Below are 13,449 nucleotides of genomic sequence, written 5' to 3' on the forward strand. Positions count from 1 at the left end.
CTATTGAAAGAAAAAAAAACTGTTGACATTAAATACATATTTTTCCCAAAAACATGTGTGCCACAATTAATGCTGCAAACTCAGGCAACAGCAGCAGAGCACTAGTCCAACTGGCTTATTTACAGTTGATATGGAAATCTACGGTGACTCACAGTTGGGTGGAATGAAGCAAACAGACAAACAAACACATCCATTTCCTCAAGGTTAGAATGTCATAACAGACATGGCTCCTGCTTTCTCATTGGCTGTGCACACACTTACTTGTTGTGCAGCACACAGCGGTTGTGGATATTTGGACTCTTATGACACTGCACAAAAAAAAGTAAAAAGTAAAGTAGAAAGTTAAAAGTCGAGTCATTTTTTTAAAAATAAAACCAGCTTTATTAAAATACCTTTTTACACATGGTTGCATATATGGGGGAGTATACACCACTGAAAGCTGTTTGCAACAATGTGTGTATTTTCAAGACTGGTGCAGATTATGCTAAAGTAGTCAAGGGTGACATCCTGAGTTCCTATAGGCAAGCTTGTCCACTCATCAGCTTGGGATGAGCACTGGCAGATATCCAGTCATCTGAATTTAGGCTTCAAAGGTTGTGGCGGCCTTTCTAAGATTTCTAATTTTCCAAATCCAAGATCCAGTCAAGGCCGTAGGTCTGGTCAGCAGGTAGTGGATTACGCACGCTCCATACTCCAAAACTTGAAAGAATATATCCATTTATTTTGGCTCCAAAAAGGTGAACATAAACGAGTAGTAAATTCAAACAATAAAGCAAAGTTAACAACAGTAAACTAAAAAAGGCTAAACTAGTATCGAAAAGTGGTCAATAAAACGTATCTTTTACGCGCCTCTAGACCCAACATTTGCTACCCAGTTCTCCTAATGAGCTGTCCAGGTGACACTACTAATAATCCGTCCAGGTGAGATCTACTGATGAGCCGTCCAGGTGACAATTATTAATGGGCGGTTCAGGTGACAAATTAATAATCATCCTAAAGTTCAATGAAATGGTAGTCCAATATAAAGATAAAGAAACAATATGCAAATATAGAAACAATATAATCATATAACAGTCAAAGTAACCCAGGGCAATTGCAAACTTTATATCTGAACAAAAATGTCCAAAACGGCTACAACAAAGGTCTTTGGACAGAAAGACCTGATCATCAGTGTAAGAGCCAAATTCATGAATTCATGTGTTATAATAATTTAGTTTAAAAAGATTAAAAAAGGTATCTGAAGATAAATAATTTCATTAGGATTTGAAATCATGTTTAGGTTCAAATATATAATTTAGTATTGTATTTAAAAGCTGAAGAACTTCAGAATGTAAGCTTCCAATCAGATGACGTTACGTCAGTGTAATACCTGCGTATGGGACTTTTAGTTCAGATTTGAGCTCAGAGATGTTGGAAGCGACATCGTTTTTTGACCGTGTGAACTTGTAACTCTACGTTTTCTAGTAAACATTTTTTATGGAAGATTTACTTGTCTCACTCGCGTGTCAATTAATAGTTTCTAAGACTGATCTCAAAATTGTGGTACAGAAGACTTTGAAACAAACGGAGTGCCACTACAATCAGAATTCACGAGCGAACATGGAGCTACACTTCTTCCTGCATTACTTAAAGAAATACAATCAATAGCAGATCATTTATTTACAGCTAAAGCCATTGATACATTTTTCATCAAACTGCAGGAAGTGGACGTTTACCCAGTACTAATCTCTAAAATCTTCATACGTTTAGCCAATTCTATTAAAAATATGTTTAAGTAAAACAAGAGTGATCAAAAGAGATTAAAATCCATTGTCTATAATTGCCACTATCTTTAACCATTTTCACTATTAAATGTCTTTTAACAAATTTTGACAAAAGATTTAAGTTGAATTACTGAAAAACTCAGATCTTACAGCTTCTACCTTCACAGATTCGCTGAAATGTACAAATACATTTGATATCATTCAACTTCTATAGCATAATGATCACACAGTACTCTTCATTTGTGTAGTTATCTGGCTGCTTATTTCCCCAACATCGCCACTATCTCTCACCATTTTTACCTGTCAATGTCTTTAAACATATTTAAGTTGACGTTTATAAATTATATTGAGGTCCTACAGCTTCTACTCTCACAGATTTGCTTAAATGCACTTTGACATGCAGCATCATTCAACTTCTGTTGCAGAATCCTAACACAGTCCTCTCCATCACCGTAGTTATCTGGCTGGTTAGTTCCCCAAAACCTGAATGAGGAGCAAATAGAGTTCAGTGAACGAATACATGTGATGAATGGTAATCATACTCTATTAAAGGCTGTTACATTTTAAAACAGAAATCCCATCAGGTAACAGATATCAGTTCATTACTGTGTTAAGCAATCAGTAAAAGGATAACTTGAGATATAGAACAGTTTATTGTAGAGTACTGGTCTGTTAATTACATTATGCAGTGACAAAGATAAAAATGTTTGGATTGTACCAACTTTGGGTATGTGAGGGGTGTGTTGTCCACCCAGCGCCAGCTGTCCTCTTCATGAACATCAGTTAAACCAATCCAGTGTCCTTCTCCCTTCGTCTTCAGGAACTCCTAATGTAAGAAATATCACTCATGATCTTGATCAGCAACACAATGATGACTACTGCATTACCCATTTCATCATGATGATTTCAATCACATTAGTCTTTAAAGCTTGTCTACTCTTTTCAAAGCTCTGCTGCATTTTTTAATTTGTAGATTGTGAACGATCAGATTTGGCATCTGTTGAATAATTTCCGGGTAGAGTGGGATATCCAGTTAGTATCACATTTTAATTTGTAGATTGTGAATAGGACTGATCGATTAATATTTTTGCATCTGTTGAATAGTTTTCATTTCCAGGTAGAGTGGGTGTGTGCACCCCCCCCCCCCCCCCCCGTTAAGAGAGAGCGTCCATGTCATGGCGCGAAAGGAAGTCCGCAATAACATTGTCTTTGCCAGCCTTGTACCTCACAGTAAACATGTAGGGCTGCAACGACAGGTGCCAATGGATAATCCTTGAATTAAAATCCCTCATGCGATGGAGCCACTGCAGGGCCCTGTGGTCCGTCTCCAGGACAAAGTCTTTGCCCACCAGATAATACTTAAGAGAGGGCCAATGGCCCACTTAATAGCCAGAGCCTCTTTCTCCACAGTGGAGTAGCGAGTCTCGCGAGGGAACAGTTTACGGCTCACATACTGCACTGGTCTTTTGTCTTCCCCCTCACCCTGCAACAACACTGCCCCAAGGCCAAGGCCTGAGGCGTCTGTCTGCACCGTAAAGGGCAGGGAAAAGTCAGGGCTCTGGAGCACTGGTTCAAGACACATGCTTTCCTTCAAGTCATGAAAAGCTGCCTCACACTCAGCTGTCAAAACCACCATGTTGGGGCTGGCCGGGTGCAGCCCTGCTGGAGAAGTTAGGGATGAAACGTTGGTACCAGCAGACTAACCCCAGGAATGACCTCACCCCCTTTTTAGTAGATGGCGGCTGAAAATTGCGGAAGGCGTCCACCTTGCCGATCTGAGGTCAAATAGCTGTAGCCTAAGTAGCAGACCTCAGACCTGGCGAGCTGGCACTTGCTGGCGTTCACCACCAGCCCTGCTCGATGGATCCGCTGGAAGAATACAGCTCCTCTGGTTCTTCCTTCTGTTCCACGGTCCGTGCCCACAGCTGGTTTTGGATGGCCGACGGACGGTCGTTGACATGGTAGAGCTGCCTCGAGCGACATCTGGCATAGCAATTTCATAAGTTACCTCGCTGGCCTTGCGAAGCACCTCGTACCTTGCCACTTAGCCAACAGACTGCTCTCAGATGACGGCAGCAGCAGCAGCAGCAGCAGCACTTTCTCTCCAGGATTGAAGGAGCGGCTGCGCGCAGTCTGGTCATACCATGTCTTTTGCCGTGTCTGAGCCTTGGTCAGGTGGTCATGGGCCATGGAGCTCAGCTGTTCCAGCTTCTCCTGCATCCTTAAGACATAGCTCGCGATGTTTACCGGCTGGTGAGGAGTGTCCACGGAGGATGTCAAGCGGGCCTCTCACCTCCCGCCCGTACAAGAGCTTGAAGTGGAAGAACCCGGTGGATGCCTGCGGTACTTCTCTGTAAGAGAGAAGCAGATAGGGGAGCCACTGATCCCAGTCAGCTCCCGAGTCAGACACGAATTTTTGCAGCATGGATTTCAGAGTTTGATTGAACCTCTCAACCAAGCCGTCAGTCTGCGGATGGTAGGGTGTGGTTTTGATACCCCGGATACCTAACAGGGAGTACACCTGTTTTAATGTCTTACTGGTGAAGTTGGTGCCCTGGTCTGTCAAGACCTCTTTGGGGATCCCCACACGGGAAAATAGCAGTTGGCTACTTGCCTAGCTTTTGTATTTCTGAGGGGGAAAGCCTCGGGGTAACGTGTTGTATAATCACATATCACTAGGATATACCGGTGGCCCGCCCTACTCCTTTCTAGGGGACCAACTACATCCATGGCTATGCGACTGAAGGGCATGTCAATAATGGGGAGACTGATGAGAGGAGCTTTCAAGCCTCTATGCGAGCAAGCAGACAATTGGCACTCCGGACATGACCTGCAGTATTCCGTTATGTCAGTATGAAAACCAGGCCAATAAAACCTGTTCACAATTCTTCTCTCAGACTTTTCCTTGCCTAGATGTCCTGCCCACGGAATGCTGTGCCCAAGATGTAGCACTTTGGCCAACTGTTCCTTGTATGCACTTTCCCATTATGCATCACAAAACAAACACCCACCTCCTTGATGGCTTCCCTAGCCTCATCTGGGGTTTTAACAGACGCAAAGCTAGAGCTAAGGGTAGGGTCTTCCTGCTGTAATTTGCCAAAATCCGCCACAAGGACTTCACTGCCCTCTAGTGGTGGTAAGGAAAAGCTCTCTGGCACAGCTGTACCTGCCACTTTAGCACTACGCTTCTCTGCCTTCGACTTTTTAGGTTTGCCACCTTGGCAACCATATGGTAACTCTGACAAATAATCAGGTTCTGTTTTCTTACTGGCCTGCGCCCTAGTTAAAACATAGCCAGAAGCTGTTTTAACATTCTGAAGCAACTCTGTTAAGACTGGCACATCCTGGCCTAGAATCACTGGGTAGGACACTTATCCAAGAGCCCCTACGGTAAGCAAATACTTTTGACCACTAATAACAATGGGGACCTCGCTAGTCTGGTGCACAGACTCATCACCATGGATGCAGCGGACCCTAACGTTACCCACTGTCTGATAATTAGACTTCATACAGGACTTAAGAACAAAAAAATGGCTACTACCGGAGTCAACCAGAGCCTGCAGCGTCTTGCCTCCTATCCTGACGGGGACAGTTACATCAGCAGGGGTGAATGCTATGTGTTTACTAGGGCCAGAGAGATAACACAGTCTTGAGCCAGTGGCTTTCATCACAGGGCACTGGGGTCTAATGTGGCCTTGCTGACCACAGTGGTGACAGATCAGGACCGGAGAAGTACTAGCGGGAGTGGGCTTCACACTGGGGCTGGGCCTATAGGGGCTGTTAGAGGGCCTGAACACACAACCACTACTACCCACAGACTTACCGACAGGTGTCTTCATCGGCTCATGCTGGGCTGTGTGCTGAGGTCTTCTCCAGGAGTCATGTGGGCACCAACTGGTAGCACCGTCTGGACTGTCTGGCGGCCACGAAGGTCTCCACCAGTTCCCCCGCTTCAGCCAAGGAGTCTGGGGTGCGTTCTTTCACCCATACCTGTAGCTCCTGGTTCAGCATCCCCAGGAACTGCTCCAGTATGACCTGGTCGCAGATCTGGTCCTTGGGCTTCGTCTCTGGGTCCAGCCACTTCTCCAGGAGGTCTTTGAGTTGATCGTGGAGCTCCTTCGCCGTCGCTCCTTCGCCGTCTCTACCTCCAGGATAGTCTTGGAGCGGAAACGCTGGCGATAGGTCTCTGCATTGATCTCAAATTTCCTTGAGAACGGCTTGCTTCACTTTGAGATAGTCATGACTGTCCTCAATGTTCATTGCTACGAAAGCAGCTCTGGCTTTCCCTTTTAACAAGGGCACTAAACACAATGCCCATGTATCCAAGGGCCACTGACTGGCTGCCGCGAGCCCTTCGAACGTCGTTAGATAGTGCTCATTATCTTCGTCCTCTTCATATGGGGACATTTTGGGGGTTTTCCACCCCGGATGGAGGTTTGGAGATGTGGCTAGGCCGATAGCAGTGGAGTTCAGGGAGCTCTGTAGTCCGGACGCTGGTACTAGACCTGGACGTGGCTGTGGAGCTGGTACATCCTGGGGAGAACCTTGGGGAAGTAGACCTTGAGTTGAAGAGGGGCGGGAGTTGGGCGGGTTGCAGCTCGGCGAGTGACTGTCGCGCCGTCTGCACTGGAGCCGTCTCACCTCTCACCAGCAGTAGTTGGTGAAATTGATGCTCCATGGCTTTCCACCTCTGGTCATGCCGCTGTGCCTCTACGTCAATCTGGTCCTGCTGTCTCCGCTGACAGTCCACCACTGACTTCATAATATGCTCCAGCCGATCGGTCCGGTCTACGACCACCGGAGTGTGAGACCTGGACGACGCTGAAGATCTCTGCCTTGTTCCCGTGTCTCTTGCCGAGGCAGCTCTAGGGGCCGTACCTCCACTTCTTGTCTCCATACTCACTGAGAGCTGCTCACAGTCTCTCTGGAGGTGTGGGTTCGAATCCCACTTCTGACACCATTTGTAGCGAAGGGAGAGCGTGGTCACCCCACCCGGACTAGAACCCGGGTCTACAGGGTGCCAAACATGCGCTCTGACCGCCACACCAAAGAGCCTGGCTCAATGGCATGGCAGCCAGTAGCCATTCATCTGTAGGGACGATCACATCGTCACACTGCCCTCACCTTCGGGAAGCGCAACCGTGCGCTTCACGCACACAGGCATCCCTCACGCATACACCAACAATGCTTCTCCCATCCAGAGCACCCCACACACAAGTGCTTCACCCAACCATGGGGTCCTTCACACGGGGTCAACATTCCTGGGGGTCCCTCACACAGTGTTCACAGGTGCACCTCCGATGACCTCACAGCGGGTCATCCAACCACTGCCACCAAATGTTAAGGGTAGAGTAGAAGAGCGGTTGAGCTAGGTAGAAAAACTCTCTATTTTCCCAAAAAGAAGGCCCAAAAGGGCAGAAATAATAATGAAAATATTAAAAGAGCGAAAAACAAATACTTTGTAATAAGACAAATAAATTGGCATAATAGCCAAAACAATGAATTATAATAACACTCAACTTTACCACGTTTGCTGGTTTAGAAACAATTTCTCAAGAGAGCTTTAAGACTTACGTCTATACAGTAGCAGTTCTCCAGACAGAATGAAAATCCACCCTTAAATCAGGCCTAAGCACGCCCCTCCAATTGGCACAAACCAAAATTCATCCATAAACAGGGGTGTCTCAGGCACGTAAAACCATAAAGCTTTAACAGCTACTAAACTAAATTCCACATTCCTTGAAAAATGCACGTTAATATATTATCACATTTGCTACATGAAGGCATAGCCAACTACTCATATATCAGCCTAAAAAATATTAAAACGAATACCGGTTCACTTCCGGTCAACCCGGAAGTCGAGCATCTTTTTAGTTCAGCGTTTATGCGCAAAACAAACGACACTGAACAACTGTAAGACAAACGATATGCAATATGAAATTGATGAGATTTTAAACTAAATGAATGAAACATTTAACACAGACATTGTATGGTATGGTTATTTAAATGATGGGTACAAATGTAGTTAAACTGTAGAGGTGTAATGGTTGTAGAAAGCAGTTGCAACATTCACAGAAGTTTGGATGATGAATGATCGGGTTAACAAACATAACGGTATATGGACACGGATAACAGACATGCAACCCATGAAGACAAACATTTGCACCAGTTTACATGTCCGTAAATGGAGGCAGTGTATTACTGCCATGACAGTCACATTTCCAGGTAGAGTGGGATATCCAATTGGTATCACATGAAAGGGCGTGAGGTTGAAACTGCTGTAATATACTCATGTAGAAAATGTATTAGTCAACCAAAGCTAAGATGACCTTTATTGATCCCACACAGGGAAATGTGCTAAATACCTGATAGTCACAAATGCTGTAATTGCTTCAAATATTGAATAATATTCTTATAACTTCATACCTGATGTATATCCAGGATTGAAGGCCGTATTGCTTTTAAGTGTCATCATGTTATTTCTGACTTAGTTTTTGAAATGAACATATTTTATAGTTTTTACATTAGGTTGTAAAGGTTAAAGCATGTTTTTACATAACCTTGGCTCAACACAGGCCTAAGGTTATGTTGGCAATGAATGGTGTTGAAAAGGGAATTTTGGCAAAGAAGTCATGAGTTTAAAAAGAAGATACAATCTGTGTAGGTACAAAGGAGTTTTACTACTCATAAGCCATATTCCCTCATACTTTCATGCATACATACATACTGAAGGGACTAGGAATTAAGAGTTAGCTTATTAAATATATTCCATAGTCAATAATTCAATATATCTCATTCCTAGTGGTAATTTTTAGTGGTATTTGGAGAATGTGAGAAGTGGAAAGATTATCATGTGTAGTCTGAATCTGACCACATGTCTTTCCTCAACCTCATGCAGAGATCTTGAATCTTTGATCATTGCTGGAGCCCTGACACCTCCGTGTTCTCTGTGAACAAATGGGGTCTCAGACCCGGTGATTCCCAGTTAATAATTAGCATTAGCCCTTTGCTTTCCAACAGTTAAAAGTCTGTGGCTTTCCAAAGGACAGAGAGTGAAAGAGATATAGGTGAAACTATTTCAGTGAAATCTAACTCTCTTTTCCTCCAGTGTACATAATTTAAAGAATAAACCTGGATCCTTGGTTATTCATCACTTTGACTGAGTCTCCGATATTTGGGATACATACACTTCCTTTCAATACATACATACATATGTATGTGCCAGTGAGGTCTAAATATTCACTCATAAATATTAATGACCATTTCCCAATGATGCATAGTTTACTACCTCTTAAACATGTCTCCTTCATAGTTAAACTTACACCTCTACTTAAGTAAACTGATATATTCAATGACTTTAGTGAATGATGACTACAGACTTGTAGTGAACACATCATTTGCTTTTATACAGATCTGACTGGTTACTGGTACAGATTTCTGCTACCTGCTTCTTTAAATAATGCTGTATATATATGCAATAGCCATCCTGGCATTTACACAAATGGTCTGCACACTTGTAAACAAGTAAACAGTTGCTGCTCTCAGGTATGTTGGAGGTTTAGGACAGGGGGCTACTGCACCAAAAATGAGTTCACCAGCCACTACTGATTAGAGTTTAGTACATCAGAGTAAGATAGTAGACCATGAAATATTTTTAAGGAAATAATATGTCATACCCATTCTTGTTGACTGTTTATGATGACCAGGTGTCCTCCCATAGTCACACAGGCATCTCTGCTCTCAGTCCAGTTCATCACATCAGTGGAGAAGTGGTAACATGATCCATCGAAGTACTCCCAGTCATCAGCACACTTTGCTCCTTTTTAAGGGATATAATTCATAATGACCACCAGAACTGACATTTAGTTTCTCATGATTTGTTGACATAATGTATGTGTATACCGCTGCTTTGACTGAAACAAAGACAGCTATTACTACAGTCATACTGATAAGTAGTCCTCTTGTTACATCATAAAAACCTGATATGGACAGACCTGTTGCTTTCAGTACTTTTGTGCACCAGAAGGAAGACAAGGTCTAGGAACCTCCAGTCCACCACAGATGTATGGAAATCTCACCTTGTAGCTCAGTCTTCAGCTTTGTGTTTTCCTTGGTGAGATTATCAACTCTGTTTTTTTGCTCAATCAACATGCTTTTAGTTTCTGTTGAAAGAAAGAAATGAACAGTAGACTATGCCATTAAAAGATGAATCTATGGGCATGAAACAGATTTTAAACATCATATATTTTCATAGTTAGTGGATTAGTAGGTGAGTAACAGTCTTTGACTGGATTTTGAAAAAGTAAGATTAACCTAATTTACACTAGCAATTTGACTCTGAACCTAATCTAATTTATACTAGCAATTTGACCCTGACCCTAATCTAATTTGTAATAGCAATTTGGACAGACCTGTTGCTTTTTCAGTACTTTTGTGCACCAGAAGCAAAAGTAATACATTTACATTCAGTAGCCTTAGACAAGAACACTTGACAAGACCCTGGGATTTCTTTAGATAGTATTACACATGACAGTACAACTGTTCAGGCATTCTTACCATTACTGGGGAACCCTCGATACACTGCTAAGATGAGTGATAAGTGTGTTTCTTTAGCTAATGTTACTAGCCTACTGTTTTTCCCATAGATTTCCCAGAATCAGGACATTTACATAAAAAAAAGAAAATCGTGTGCAGATGGTCTTCACAGTAGACCAATATTAATGCATATACCTCTGTCGAAATTGTAAAAATTATGTAATGTACAACGGTACATTGTGCTTGTTAGTGTAAGGCAGAAGCTCACAGCCTATTCCCATCAGGAGGCATGGCAGATTTAAAGCACTGCCTCTATACCAAAAATTATGAACGATGAAATATGTTCATGTAGAAGACTTTGTACCTGACAGTTCAGACTCCACATCTGTTTTGTCAGTAGTACAGTTGTCATACTGTTGTTCCATACCTGTGGAGACAAAGAGAAAGGCTCCTTAGACTCATGGAGTTTCATTACTGCAAGCATGTGGCCAGAGTTGTGTGTTTCAGGGTCATGTTGGAGTTTCATTACTGCAAGCATGTGGCCAGAGTTGTGTGTTTCAGGCTCATGGAGTTTCATTACTGCAAGCATGTGGCCAGAGTTGAGTGTTTCAGGGTCATGTTGGAGCTTCATTACTGCAAGCATGTGGCCAGAGTTGTGTGTTTCAGGCTCATGTTGACTCTGAAGATGTGACAAGCATGTCTGATATTATTGGTTTCCACCATTTTATATCAATTCAAATCCATTATGGCTATGATTATGAATGATATTTGGCAGACACTTTTGTCCAAAGCAAACTAAATGCTTCTTCTTTACACCAAATGCTTCCTCATTACAACAAGGCTGGTCATCCCACAGCAGAGTTACCACTAAGGAAAAGAGCCATAACTGTGATCTGTTGCTCCAGAAAGAACCAACATTCATTAAATTAGCGTTAGCATCACAACAGATTCATTATCTTTTTAACGTTTCTTACCTGAAAGTTCAATCTCTAGAGCCTCTTTCTCAGTTGTTATGTTGTCATATCCTGCCTTCAGTGTTTCAAACTCTGTGGCAGAAAATGGAAGATACCTTTTGTCAATTTTTATGCAACGTCATTGTTACAAATGTGCACACTCTGTCATTAGGGCACTTTTACTCTGATGAGGAATTTATACAAGTCATTTCTATTCTTATTCTATTTCTATTACTATTAAATTATTTATGTTGCAGTTTTTTTTTTCATTATATATCTATTATCTATCTTTATTATCATTTATTATCAATTCTACTGCATACATATTTTTGATGTTTCTTTTTTTTTAGATGTATTTTGGGCTTTTTATGCCTTTATTTGGACAAGACAGTGAAGTGTTATGACAGGAAGCGAGGCGGAGAAGAGGTGGGGAGAGGACCGGGAAACGACAGCAGGCCAGACTTGAACCCCGTGGGCAATGAAGCCTGTAAATGGGGGGCTTATCGGCTTGCGCCACAGTGCCCCCCTTTTTGATGTTTCTTACCTGAAAGTTTGATCTCCACCCTAATTTAATTTTTTCAGTGTTGTTCAAAATGTGTGGCAGAAATAGAAAAAAAACTTAAGGTCTGGTTTATTGTATCTCAACACCATGGCCTACTCCTTGCAGTTTGGTATGCATGATTGTGCTATCGCTGTCTTTACCATGATGAAGAGGTCATGCCAATAGCAAAAACTTAATTTTCATCACGCGTAATAATTTAATATTTTATCTGTCACTGCATTGTTTAAAGTGTTTTTAAGCAGAACTAGTCAATCACCACTAAGTCACATTGCCCTGATTCTGAGAGAGGAATTCGAACAAGAAGTGTCTTCTTAAATATCTTCTTAAGGACTTCGAAAGACCAACCTAAGAAAAGATCTCTAAGAAGATATTTAAGAAGACACTTCTTGTTCGAGTTCCTCTCACAGTCAGGGCAATGTGACTTAGTGGTGATTGACTAGTTCTGTGTCATGTCAAAGCAGAAAGCGAGCATCGATCGAGTAAGCGCAGACCTAACTTCACCGGTGCAGAGGTCGAGGTACTGTTGCAAAATGTAGATGTGTCCATTGTATTCAACTATGGCTATATCAACGCGATTGAGTTTGGTGCTTATTTATTTATTCACTACCATTTGCATTGTTCGTGTAGTGCTTTTATTTATTTAAGGACATCACAATGCCTCATAGAGTCATGACTATAAATGTGAAACGTGATTGTTAATGATACAAATATTTATTATTATTATTATTATTATTATTATTATTTAAATCCGAGGATATCTGTAGAATTGATGTGAATGCAATTACCAACGATTCCCCCCTTTTGGGGGGCTTTTTTTAGATAGTTGTGGCCTAAAATTCATAATTTCGTGGGAGCTTTTCCAGAAAATTGCGATGAAAGTTGCAGTGGTTTTTTAGGTGTTTGTTTTGATGAAATTGCAGGAGCAAGTGAAAGTTGCGATTAAAAAGTTGCGAACTTCCCTCTTTGTAATTACAATTGAGTTATTTGTTGAATAATAAGTAATTAATTAACAAACATTAATTAACAAACAAAACCACTGAGAAATTGTCACGTCTGCGCTGAACTTCGCTCCAGCCACGCCCCCCTGTTCAACGGTTGATGCACACATTTATTAAACAATAATGCAGTGCTAAAGCATTTTCTCATGATTTGCTTCCAGTTTTTCTTGCCTTATTTTTAAGGAAAACTAGTCAATCTCCCTGACTGTGAGAGAGGAAAAAACATCATGGCCAATGGAGTGTGGGGATAACCTAATGAGGTGCACCTGAGAGATGGCTTTAAGTGTGGAGAGGTAAGGGAATGGTGGGGTGTTGGGGACAAGTGTGTGGTGGAGGGTTAGTGTTAAGTGTGGAGAGGTAAGGGAATGGTGGGGTGTTGGGGACGAGTGTGTGGTGGAGGGTTGGTGTTAAGTGTGGAGAGGTAAGGGAATGGTGGGGTGTTGGGGACGAGTGTGGTGGTGGATGGGGTTTTATATAAATATTAGTTCATTCTCTTGACAGTTACAGCTTCTCATCCAGGTGTCTCTAAACGTATTTACCGATATATACCACTTTCCACAGAAATAATCAATTTTGATCACAGACCAGGTCTGTTAAATAGCATGATTCTTTTTTCAATCAATACTAGTACTAATACT

At 42.2% G+C, this 13,449-nt stretch overlaps 1 protein-coding gene across 1 annotated transcript; it reads right to left on the reverse strand.

Annotated features, from left to right (window-relative positions):
• Window positions 1–257: 257 nt before the first annotated feature.
• On the reverse strand, window positions 258–9,707 carry LOC116224588 (C-type lectin domain family 4 member E-like). Its single transcript, XM_031584770.1, has 5 exons — window positions 9,666–9,707; window positions 9,440–9,574; window positions 2,486–2,589; window positions 2,198–2,246; window positions 258–308 (listed from the first exon to the last, which is right to left on the reverse strand). Exons 1-5 carry the CDS (start codon window positions 9,705–9,707, stop codon window positions 258–260), a joined length of 381 nt encoding a protein of 126 aa, XP_031440630.1.
• Window positions 9,708–13,449: the final 3,742 nt, after the last annotated feature.

This window comes from Clupea harengus, chromosome 18 (genome assembly GCF_900700415.2).
Source record: "Clupea harengus chromosome 18, Ch_v2.0.2, whole genome shotgun sequence".
Lineage (NCBI taxonomy): Eukaryota > Metazoa > Chordata > Actinopteri > Clupeiformes > Clupeidae > Clupea > Clupea harengus.

Excerpts from the sequence above, each read along its gene's own strand:
- LOC116224588 (XM_031584770.1), bottom strand. The coding sequence starts at position 9,707 with ATGACTGTAGTAATAGCTGTCTTTGTTTCAGTCAAAGCAGCG. Across the intron at positions 9,575-9,665 it reads TTGTTTCAGTCAAAGCAGCG|TGTGCTGATGACTGGGAGTA; the intron begins GTATACACATAC and ends AAAGGAGCAAAG. Across the intron at positions 309-2,197 it reads ACGGTGATGGAGAGGACTGT|TGTCATAAGAGTCCAAATAT; the intron begins GTTAGGATTCTG and ends TTTTTTGTGCAG.